This window comes from Lethenteron reissneri, chromosome 35 (genome assembly GCF_015708825.2).
Source record: "Lethenteron reissneri isolate LAM-NWPU_2019-01 chromosome 35, ASM1570882v1, whole genome shotgun sequence".
NCBI classification, from domain to species: domain Eukaryota; kingdom Metazoa; phylum Chordata; class Hyperoartia; order Petromyzontiformes; family Petromyzontidae; genus Lethenteron; species Lethenteron reissneri.
In genome coordinates this window covers 9,115,793-9,128,149 of record NC_083813.1, presented here as the reverse complement: position 1 = coordinate 9,128,149, position 12,357 = coordinate 9,115,793, and the positions used below count along the sequence as shown (strand labels likewise).

The 12,357-nt window shown below is 47.0% G+C and overlaps 1 protein-coding gene across 1 annotated transcript in view; it reads left to right on the top strand.

The window, feature by feature from the left end:
• The window catches only part of OPLAH (5-oxoprolinase, ATP-hydrolysing), a 37,292-nt gene that overhangs the window by 19,923 nt on the left and 5,012 nt on the right, over positions 1 to 12,357 (top strand). Inside the window, 10 exon segments of the mRNA XM_061565740.1 lie at positions 996 to 1,147; positions 2,397 to 2,557; positions 2,992 to 3,090; positions 3,274 to 3,448; positions 4,282 to 4,466; positions 5,836 to 5,988; positions 7,055 to 7,189; positions 8,742 to 8,891; positions 9,914 to 10,071; positions 10,728 to 10,888. Of these exon segments, the coding sequence (XP_061421724.1) occupies positions 996 to 1,147; positions 2,397 to 2,557; positions 2,992 to 3,090; positions 3,274 to 3,448; positions 4,282 to 4,466; positions 5,836 to 5,988; positions 7,055 to 7,189; positions 8,742 to 8,891; positions 9,914 to 10,071; positions 10,728 to 10,888 (1,529 nt within the window).

The following is a 12,357-nucleotide window of genomic DNA, read 5'->3' as shown; positions in this document are numbered from 1 at the left end:
CCTCTGTCATCGTAGTAATTGGTGTAATGCTGCGCACACTGGACTTGCATATCCAAGCGGCAGTATAAATGGGTAGACCACAGCTATCATTGTTTGGAAGTTCGGTGTGGTGTGGTACAGTATGAATAGTTATAAGATGTCTGGCCAGCATGGAAGGGTAGGCCAAAATAGCCAAGAGATTTAGGTTTATCTAGTGGAGGCCCTTCCGCCAGCAGTGGCCTAAGCAAAAAATTGCATGTGTGCACCTTTATCTAACTTCGGCGTGTTTTTTCTGTCCCATTTAATATGTTCATATTTACATCATGGGACCTCCTTTGCCAGTACCAAAATATGAGAATAGGTTTTCCCCTTTTTTCTGGCAACAAAACATGTGTTAAGATGTTAAAACACCAAACTGAAACCTTTTACAAGGAATCATGTTCATATTTGTCAGAAGAAATGGGGGTATCTGGAGAAGCCCACCCAAAAGAGGGGGGGTACATGCTCAAAGGTTCCTACAGATGGTTTTCACAAACCCACTTGCTGTACTGCCTCCACCTGACAAACTTGCGTGCCAGTGAGTTTGTGCGTTTCGCAAATCTCGTGCGATATGCCAAAGGGCCCTTGCCACTAACGCGCACGTCGCATTTAGTTCACGTTCAATTGTAAGATGTTATCTGCCTCGCCTGGTAAGGAGGAGGCAGTGGGTTCGATCCCAACCCTGACGTCTGTTGTATATTTGGAGTTTGCGTGTTCTCTCCCCGTGGGCGCTTGTATTTTTTTCTCCGGTTCCTCCGGTTGTTCCCTGCACATTTAGAGTGAACATGCGTTTACAGTTATTTGGCTGCTAAACATTCCCACGTGATGATAAGCCACTTTCGCTGAGCTATCATTTGTGATAGCCAGGTCGCCTCTGAAAAAAAGCTACGGTCGCCCAGTTGGCCTAACCTGAAAAAAAAAAAAATGTTTTTGTAAACCTCCGCGCGGTTTCTCTCGGTGCCGACTCGCGGCCGCAGCACCATCCTGGTGGAGCCGGGCTGCACAGCGAGCGTGACGGCGCACGGGGACGTCCGTGTGGCCGTGGGCCGCGCCTCGCCCTGCACGGTGGGGCCGCGCCTCGACGCTGTCCAGCTCTCCATCTTCTCGCACCGTTTCATGAGCATTGCCGGTGGGGTCACGCGGGGGTCACAGTCACATGCGGGGTCACGTGGGGTCGTGCAGGGGTCACATGGGGTCTTGCAGGGACACATGGGATCATTTGGGGTCGTGCGGGGTCACGCAAGGTCGTGCAGAGTCACGTCTGGGCACTTTATGGGCCGCAATGGCATGCGCAGGCATGGCACGTTTGAACATCCGGAAAAAATGACAGTTTATGGTAGCCGAGTAACGCGCTGTATGATAAAATACCTTTTCTTAAAAAATGTCTTTAAGTTTCGAATAAAACGTGTTTAAATATGCAAAGCATTTGGGTAAGAGTCGTACTACAAAACAGGACGATGATGTGAGTGTGTGCACATTGATTTGTGCAGATAAGAGTCATTGGTGTTCGATTCACGTACAGTACCGTGTTTACGTGACTCCTGTTCGATCTGCTCCAGGCCACTACATCACCGTATTGTAAAGAAAAATATTATTTTATTTAATCGCTACGCTGAATCGCGAATATCTGTTTAATTGAGAGGGAGAATGTGAATCATTAAACCCCTGTTATTCTACTTCCCTTTTTCCTGCCCCCCGCGCCTCTTGGGCTATGCGGTCCATCTTAGGACAGCCCTGGTCAGCTTAGTTGTACAGTGGAAGAGTGAAAAAGTGGTATAAAAATCTCACAAGGCAAATTGTCGTCGCCGGCTCACCGCCTGGCTGTCTTTCCCGCTTGCTTGTGGTTCTCCCCACCCCGCCTCCTCGAGTTGTTCTCCCTCGTCAGAGTTGAACTAATGCAGTGTGGCATGTTGCAAGCTGAAATTACACTGGTCAACACACTTTTTCTGGCATAAGGTTTTCCAACACTTTTAAGGTAATTTTGGGGTGCTGATTCCAAATCTGGCATCAGTTTTAGTCTATCACATTAGGTTTTTGAGATATCTAATATTGCATTTTCAATAAAAACTTGCAGAAGAAAAATATTAAATAAATGTGGATATCTACATAAAATGATATAAACACACTATCCTAAAAATACAGCACCATATTTTAACACTAAAGCAGTCACTGGCTCGCAACAACTTGCAATCATAAGTGACAGAGTTAATTTCGGGTAAAATCAATGAAAATGGGGTATGCCGATAGCATAAAAATTAGATGTGATAGAGCAAATCTGAGATCAGATTTGGAACAGCTGCAAAAGTCCAGGCCAGAAAAAAATGTTTTTTTTTGTTGACCAGTGTTTTTTTAACACGAGATTTACCTTCCCACCACAGAGCAGATGGGACGCATTCTGCAGCGCACGGCCATCTCCACCAACATCAAGGAGCGCCTCGACTTCTCGTGCGCCCTCTTCGGACCCGAGGGGGGCCTCGTCTCCAACGCCCCCCACATCCCCGTGCACCTGGGTGCCATGCAGGAGACGGTGCAGTACCAGGTACGGCCGTCCTCGCCACCACCTCCCAACTTAATCCGCCGATGTAGAAATGGGCAGCAGAGCTTGAGGGAGCGGCTGCGCTCTCGTGTGAACAGGGATGCTGCGGACACCAGATGGAAAAAAAAGAAAATACCAGCTCGTATACAGACATTAAAGGTTGCTTATGTAAATGATGTGTGATAAGTATGTCACACGTCGAATTATTCTGAAATGTAATAAAATAAAATAGCAACTCGTATATAGACACCGAAGACAGTTGCCCTTTGGCCCGCTGATTGAAAAAGAATCACTGCAGGGGCATCAGCAGGGTGTCCCAACAGTGATCATGATGATATTTATACAGATATGTCTGCAAAGATGCCGTAACATGTAGTGGTGTTGTCCTGTATGGTTCCCTATGCTGTTGTGTCCCCGTGGCTTGCCCTGCACTTCAGATCAGAAACCTGGGAGATATCAAAGAAGGCGACGTGATCTTGAGCAACCACCCGTGTGCTGGAGGGAGCCACCTGCCTGATCTCACCGTCATAACCCCAGTAAGTACTGGCCCTGCTTGGCCCAGGCGCCAGATTCAGATGCCTTTTGAGGTCCATTGTATCACGGTTTGGTTCTGGCTCAGCACAATATCTAGCGGAAAACCACCCATGCCAGCAGGGTCTTGCACTGGCTCGGCTCAGATGTGCCAGTGGACAAGGGGTGTTTGTGTCGTGTGTTGACAGGTGTTCCGGGCAGGCGTGGATAGGCCTGTGTTTTTCGTGGCGAGCCGCGGGCACCACGCAGACATCGGGGGCATCACACCCGGCTCAATGCCACCAAACTCCACCACGCTGCAGCAGGAGGGGGCTGTGTTCATCTCCTTCAAGCTCGTGAAGGATGGCATCTTCCAGGAGGAAGGTCTGATTATGGAACTCCATTGGATTGGTTTGGCCAATTCGTGATGCTATGAGAACACTGGCTGACTGGCCCAGCCTATTACAAGAGTGCATTTGACTGCATCTGTGTGTATGGGTGACCCAGTAGATAGCAGTGGGGAGCAGTGGCACTGTGGTCAACATACTTGTACAAACCCGGTGACTTAAATTCGATATCCAGTCACAGCCAACATCAGTGGCAAGTAGTAACTTGTTCTGGCACCTCCCCTAGGCTGACTGTCATATTTGAGTACCCAGCGCAATCTGTAAACATCAGCTCTGAGAGGACAATGGGCCCCAAATGTCTATCAAAACCAGGAACATTCCCAGTTACTGGTTGTCATTGGCACTTGGGGCTGTAATATCACATTCGTCACTTGTTGCAAAGGTTCGTGATCCAACCCCTGCAGGCCACTCTGGTTAATACTGTAGATGTATTAACTTAAAGGTCCTGTGAAGTCATTCAAAAACAATAGGCCATTGTTTCTACACCTGTTGAGAGCCTTGAGGCTCTGTGGGCTCGTAATCTCCCACTCTGTGCCAAATTTGGAAGAAAAAAATATTTCCTGCAAACTAGTCAGCTGCAACATCACCCCATCCTGTACAGTGACTGCAGACTGTGTGAAACTTAGCGCCTCCGCCATAGCCTTGTGAAATCAACACCGGCGCAAATACCAAACGTACAGAATTATTCTGGTTACTCCATACTCACAAACAGCACTTACCCCCCCCCCACCCCCTTGACAATCTGGCAAAGGTTGTACAAGAGATGTCTCAAGCCGAGTGATTGCCCACGCCCTCCTCTCTAACACTCAGCGGTGACCGAAGCGCTCATGGCTCCCGGCCTCGTGCCCGGCAGCAGCGGCACACGCAACCTTCAGGACAACCTGTCGGACCTGCGCGCTCAGGTGGCAGCCAACACCCGTGGCATTGCTCTCGTCGGACAGCTCATCGACGCGTACGGCCTGGCCACCGTGCAGGCCTACATGCAGCACATACAGGCAAGTCTGGCTGAACAGCAGCCGTCGCCCCGGCCACGAGCGATATTTGCAACCAGTCCCCCTGGGCACTCCTTCACCAACCGGCAATGACCAGCACGGTCAAGTAGAGTCATACATCACCCCCCAAGGGTCATGGAGAGGCCTTCATCCAGCAGTGGCTTAATGAAGGGATGTACACTGCAATATATACCTTCCCAAAGATATTTTGTTTTTCACTTTGGTGTTAAAGATTTTGACCTGTTTGGATTTAGTTTACTTGGTCCCTACTATGTGAATGTAGGTAAGTCTTGTCAAGATAGAGCTGTGTTAACTATAAATGTATCGATAAGTCATTTTTAACCAGGTGATATGCAGTAGACCCTCATAAAAAGCAATATAGAGTACCAACAAATCAAATACAACGGTAAAAACATCAGGAACCATTTACACATAAGTTCATAATTTAATTCAACAGTTAAATGTTAAAACCTCGTGAGGTGGTCTGGTGGCTTATGACCCAGAGCGCTGTGCTGGCAACCACTAATTAATTATTAAACTGAGGTCTTGCGGGTTAATAGCCTCAAGGCATTATGCAATGACTGTGCACAGGCATCATGTGAAATGTGTTTTTCGTTTCATTTGCCAATAGTTCCAGGATGGCTTCAAATATCACTCAGCACTAATGTAAGCCTTGGCCGAGAGTCAAACTCGTACCACTCCACCCAGTGCTATTGTACCACACGTATAATTATTTTGTCAGCTCTTGCTCTGAAAGCATGCCAAGCATTCGCTGCTTGTTGCAGAGGCACACGGCTCTAATCCAACAGCCGCCCCGGTTATTACTGTGGTGCTCATTAAACGTCAAAAACAATGCGCACGCTGTTTGCTTCGCAGTGAATGTTAAATGACACCGTGGCGTCATTGGCAACAGTAGGCCAATGTATGCCGTTGCCATGATCCAAATGTTTTAATTAACCACAAATTACCCAATTTGACTATATATAGCAAACATTGCAAACATTACATCTCCTGAAAAATATTAAGGAGACTCAGCGACGCTTTCCTGGGTAAACAAGTGTAATAATACGACTGGCAAGTCCTCGCTTAGCGTGTGTTTCATAACGCGCAGCATGCACGCTCCAACGCGGTTGTTCAAGCGGTCGACAACAAAAACGACTTTCTTGAGCTGTATGACTGAGCGGTGTGATACAGTACGCGGAACGATACAGTATGCTTATCATGTATGTGCATGTGACTGGCCCAGTAGTCGGCAGTGGGGAGTGTTGGCGCAGTGGTTCACATGCTATGCTACAAACCCAGCAACTTGAGTTTAATTTCCGACTCCGGGTTATACCTCCTTTGTTTTTACTCTTAATCATTTGCCCTACAGAACAATGCAGAGGTGGCGGTCAGGCAAATGCTCAAGGAGTTTGCGCTCGGTCTCTTGGCTCCCGGCAATGATGGGCCCCTTCGGGTGGAAGCCGAGGACCATATGGATGATGGAACGCCTATCCGTCTGTCGGTGGAGATCAACCCTGCCGATGTGAGTGCTGCTCCGCTCTGCGTAGACATTTATCTGTCGTGCGTCTGTCTTGTGAAGGCCGTGATACGCGAGGGAAATCGTCACCGGCGATATTTTATATTTTCCGCGCCACTTTTTATTGTAACAAAAACATTTTTTTCTCTTGTATGGGTGAGGTTCATTGCTGTTCCCCTTAGTGGATACATGGGATGGAAACTTCCATTCAGATGACAGACAGGGGGTCACATGACTGTGCCATAATGATGCATCAGAGTAAACAGGGTTTGTAGCCAGTGATATTTATCCTTCATGTACCATGGCCTTAAAGCATTCAGCTCTGGCAATGCAGATGTTATTGATCCTTACTAATGAAGGTGTGGCCTGTTTGTGATATTTATGTATATTTGCTTAAACAAATCTGGGAATCTCCCCAATGCCGGTACATCACACTGCCATACAAGAGTTGAAGGTGTCTTCAACCACGTATATGTGAGTGCGACCATACAGTGCAGAGGTGAAATACGTTACGATAAACAGAAAAGTGCGTGCAGCATGGACTCGACTGAAACAAGTTATGCACACTTGTGGAAATTTAAAATGGAAATGAGGCGTGTCCTGGGAAATTTGGGACGAAAACCCATTGTATAGGAAGTAGGAATGTTAAGTGCGTGGAGTGAGTGAATTATTATGTTTGTGGTGCAAACGTCAGTTAGGTGGTGATACAACAAAACTTTCCAAAGTGTGTTTGTGTGTTTTAATCAAGCCAGTGTGATTCATTTAACATTATCATCTCTTACGTGGATTATAAAAATTCTCTAAGACATCCTCCTCCAGTATATAAAAAAATATTTCATTATTATTGTTGCATTTCACAATCTTTGTATTTCGCTTGGTACCCAAAGCCTTTGTTATTTACGTCACTTCTTTGGAATGCTTCAAGAAGAAACAGACACATTGACCTCTTCAAACATTAAAACAGAACTGGTGTCAGGGCGCATTGACAAATTGATCTCACCCCCCCCCCACTCCTCTTATGCTCGGTTAATTCTTGTTGCCTTTAAACTCGTCACAATTGCATGCCCTGCAGGGCAGTGCGGTCTTTGATTTCACAGGGACCGGTCCAGAGGTGAAGGGCAATTGTAATGCTCCCCGTGCCATCACGCTCTCCGCACTCATATACTGCCTGCGTTCCATGGTGGGACAGGACATTCCTCTAAATCAGGTCTGTACAGCTTGGCATTGCCCAAGCATTGCCCATTCAGAATCAACGTGCGTTTAAGAGTATTGTCGCTGCTATAAATTTCCACACGATGATAAGCAGCTTCGTTGAGCTATCATTTGTGGCCAGGTCGCTTCTGAAAAGAGCTACACAGCTCAGTGTGGGCCTTACCTGGTAAAATACAAATAGTTTAGTTGGACAAAGTTAACCAAGCTCTCTATTGTGTTTTCCGGGTTGCACCGTGTGTTGTTTGGCACGATGTCCGACGTTTCGCTTCACATGCTGGAGCAGTGCTCACATTCTGCTTTAGTAAGGTTGACGTCGGTTGCTCCATTTGCTTCCTGAAGTAGCTGCCCAATGAGCTCTCAGCATGTGGAGCCAAACGTCGGACATCGTGCCAAACAGCACGTGGTATGAGCCGAAAGCAAGTCATTTGTACAGCACAACCGTGAAAGCCTGCATAATGTTTTTTTTATTGTCAAAGTTACCTAACCTTGGCTTGTTAAAAATTAACTTTTCAGAGGGTAGCATTATGTTAATCTAACAAACATGGGTATGTTTGCATGAATAAGTAGGATATTGTTTTCCCTTTACAGCTCATGGCGTAAGTTTGCTGTGATTTATGCATTGTTTTCACAGCCGACGCTTTGTGATTAGATCTGTTTGTGATGAGATGGAATTCATAATATGTAGCGTATATCTTCTTTCTCATTCACATTTGTAGTGGATGTACATCATACATATTAGTGTCATAAACAGTTTGCATGTTTTAACGTACATATACATTTTTATTGATCATATTGATTTCTCGGCATAATTTGTAATCAATAAAAAAAACGTATTCAAACAAAACAAGTCAAATTGCAAAACACGACAATTCTAATTAAGGGTTTTCTGTCACTTGGTGATGTGTGTCGGCAGGATGCATGTGTTGCGTGTAATTCCCTGCTGGCTGGGAAAAGGAGTGCAGTGGTGGTTTGTGATGAGGCTCTTGGTGGGCTGTGTAATGTGTTTATGGTGGCAGCAGTGTGGGGAGCGGTGGCGCAGCAGTTAGCGCCCCGCACTATGAACCCAGCAAACCCGAGGTCGATTCCCGCTCGCAGCCAACACCAGTTACGATTACCTGAACCAGTCTTGGGGCCTCCCCGAGGTCGGCTCAGCCTCAAATTGGTACCTTGTGCGATGTGCAAATATCGCCAATCGGTAGACAAAGGCGCTCAGGCGTGGTGCTGGCCGTCCCACGCCCTCGTGTGCCGTGTCGGCCTTCATAGGTGCTCGCTAACAGCACTTGCCTCAACAGTTTGTTAAGGCTACACGGGTGATCTTTGTCTTTGGTGGCAGCAGTGGAGGCTTGTTATTAGAGGCCAGAAGAGCTGAGCCCCTACTATTTTGAAAAACACCTTTTGGAAAACTGACCTGTTCATTATAAAGATTGTAAATTGCATACACTCACCCACCCTCCATCCCCCCTCCCTTCCCCAATTCTCCATTCCGTCTCCCCCCACCCTCGTGGGCTTCCATGCCCCCACCACTGTGCGTGCCTACTGGGCGGCAGGGCTGCCTGTTCCCTGTGAGGGTGGTGATCCCGGAGGGCTCCATACTGTCGCCCTCTCTGGGTGCCGCCGTGGTGGGAGGGAACGTCCTGACGTCTCAACGCATCGTCGACGTCATCTTCCGAGCCTTCTCTGTGTGCGCTGCATCGCAGGTCGGTGGAGAGAGAGAGATACGGCGATGGGGAATTGTTTTACATGTTTTTTTACATATCTCCGATTAGCACGGTTGGCTTACGTACGTTGCGGAAGAAGTTCTCCACCATGATTCAGGAACTTTGTTTAGACTGGAAAGATCTGGTGAGCTATGAAGCTCTTTTCACAGATGCACAATGGGAACTGCATTGCCACAAAACGTGAACACTGCACAATGTTCACTTGAGCATGGTTACATCTTAACTTTACATATTCTCCAAATTATAAGACACTAGAAAGTAAGACGCATCCTTAATGCATATCTGCTATCATTAAAGTTTTACAAATATGGCCACACATATGCATGTACCGGAATATAAGACTCACCCCGAAACTTTGACTTTAAAATACATGGGGAAAAGTGCATCCTGTAAACATGGTAACATACAATATTTACCAGGGGTGCGAAATTCATGGCACGCAGGCCAAGTCGAGCCTCTAACTTTTAATTCATATGGCCTGAGGCCACGCGATGAGACCTACCACTTGAAACAGCCCGTAAACAATATTTATCTGCCACTGCAGGCATCTCGGTCGCACTACTCTGGTATTATAGAGGAATATTTTTTTAACTCTGCTTTGAGTGCGCTTAATCACTTGTCTCACTGCAATGGTTTTGTTATACTCGGTCGACTTATCCATTACTTTACAACACTTTATTATTGTAAGGTGCTTGTTACTGTGTGGACTGCCAAAGGTATTTAAATGTCCTGAAGATGGAGTGATGAAATTGGCTTGTGTATAGGTGCTCGGTGTGTTGTCTGTACGTGTGTTTGTTGAACTTATTTCGCACCGTACGTCGCCAACCGTGCTAAGCGAAGGTGCGGTTATTACATTGTCAAACGGTGAGTTGAGAGGCCTTAATCTCATTAAGATTAAGATAATCGTTGACGATGGCGATGACGACGACGATGAAGGAAAATGTTCTGCACCTCTGGCATTAACGAAGTCTGCTGTACGGTGTCGCCAATGGCCTTTCCAGGGCTGCATGAACAACATCACGTTTGGAGACGAGGAGGTCGGCTACTACGAGACGGTGGCGGGCGGCGCTGGCGCCGGGCCGCACTGGAGCGGCCGCAGCGGGGTCCACACTCACATGACCAACACTCGCATCACGGACCCCGAGATTCTGGAGAAGAGGTGCACGCAATCCGCACCGCCTCACCCGCCCCACTGTCCCCTCTGCCGTCACCGCGGCGGCATGGAAAGAAGAGCACCGGTCTAGAGTGGAAGAGATACGTCTCGTGTGAACTTTAATTTGTATCGAATTATGTCATCTATAAGTCCTCCCGGGATGTTAACATTAACTGGTTTTTGCCAGTTTGTGATGTAATCCACCACTCAAGTAGTAGTTACTCGCCCCCCTTCTTAGATGGTAACTACCTCGCCTGGTTTATAGGAGGTGGTGGGTTCGATCCCGACCCTTGACACCTTTATATTATTTGGAGTTTGCATGTTCTCCCCTTAGTTCCGTGGACTTTTCTCCGGGTCCTCCGGTTTTTCCATCCGGATTTAGAGACATGCGTTTAAGAGTATTTGGCTGCTATCAATTTCCACGTGATAAGCCGCTTCGTCGAGCTATCATTTGTGGCCAGGTCGCTTCTGAAAAAGAGCTACACAGCTCAGTGGGTCTTACCTGGTAAAATAAAAAATAGTTTTGAATAGTTTGTATAGTTTATTTCTGATATGCGAGATGTACTTCTCCCACGATATGTCCCAGATTTGTTGTTACCTGAGAGGCGGCAACCCCACCTCAAAATGGCATTTCCAAACCAGTAACAAATGCTTCTGCCCAGGTACCCCGTTGTGCTGCAGAAGTTCGCACTGAATGCTGGGACGGGGGGAAAGGGGCGGCACTCTGGCGGCGATGGAGTGACGCGGGAGCTGCTCTTTCGCCGCCCCCTCCTGCTCTCCGTGCTGACAGAGCGCCGGCGCTTTGCGCCGTACGGGCTGAACGGTACTACGAGCACTGTTTACCCGCTTTGCCCTCTCCCCGCGTCATTTCCAACGACAAGCTCGTCTCCTCCGCACCAAGGCGACAACGTCGATAGTCGGGACATCTTAACACTGCAACAACAACATTTGTATATTAAATTGAAAAAAATGTGATGCTGCATTGACATGTTAATAACATTGCCCTGAAAGTAAGGAAAAGTATTAATAATTGGCAACGTTTTGGGCAACCTGTCAAGAAAGGGCCATTGCCTGAAACATCACCTATTTTATATAACAAACGAGAAGTTACTGAGAGGTGGCAAAAATAAATGCCAAAATTAAATCCTTTCACGGGAGCAAAATTGAGATATATTGATAAAATCTTCCGAGTTGAATTGTTATGCCAACGAAACATGCCCATGACTGTAGTTCGACATTTTCATGAGCTGTTTTCACATTCACAACAATGGCATGTTGAGATAATACCTTTCATAGTTTATATATATACGCGTGTGTGTGGATCACGTGAATCGCCTTAAACTAAATAGTTGACCCTCGATTAAATATCGCGTACCCACATAGTTATGTAATGACACAGTGTGCCATCGTATCCGCCGGATGTTTTGTTTGCGATGATCGACACCTGAACTTATGGAATGCCCTTTACCAGTCTGCTCTGATCAGCATGGTGAGTTATTGTCACCAGAGACCCCCCCCCCCCGCCATTATTGTGGAGGTCTTCTTCCAACAGTGGACTGACAAAGCGCTGTAAATTATTATCACGGTAACTATGGGAGCATAGTGATAAATGTTGAAGTCAGTTTGCCCGTGTTTTCTTCACTCGTGTTACATGTTCAGTGTACAGCAACGATACAAAAAACTAACATTTAATTTCTGCACAAGGAGACAGAGGCGGGCAAAGGATTGTGGAGTTTGGTCCATAAATAAGCAAATAAAAAATTAATTTTGCTATTGGTAGACGATTACTGTGGGTGGTTGCTCATTCTCCTCGACTGGCCCCATAGCCACACGTGCTGTCGACTTCTGCTCGTGTTCAAATCCAGGCTCAATACCCCTTCCCCTTGTTCTCTGCCCGTGACTGAGGGTCTGTCGCTCGATAAAATAAAAACCTCTACATATGCCTCTTTTTTCCCCGCTGGATGCCCCCAATGTCACAGTGTTTCTGTACAGTGTCGAGAGTTGTGGTTGCTCAAACGACGATGTGCCCTCCCAAAGCCCCCACTTGTCATTAACCTGCGTATGGTTCTATAATCGATGATGTCGAAGGCAAAGACAGCCAAACGATGAAATGCCCTCCGAGAAGACGTCCACCTCGTACATCGAGCTTTGAAATCGGCTCGTGTGCAGCATGCGCTCGATGGCTTGTTTCATCGCAGGACCATGAGATGGTGATGGCTTTGGAGAGGCCTTCATCCAGCAGTGGCTAGAGCACAACTAATAACAATACACCTTCCTTGTGATACAATCAAT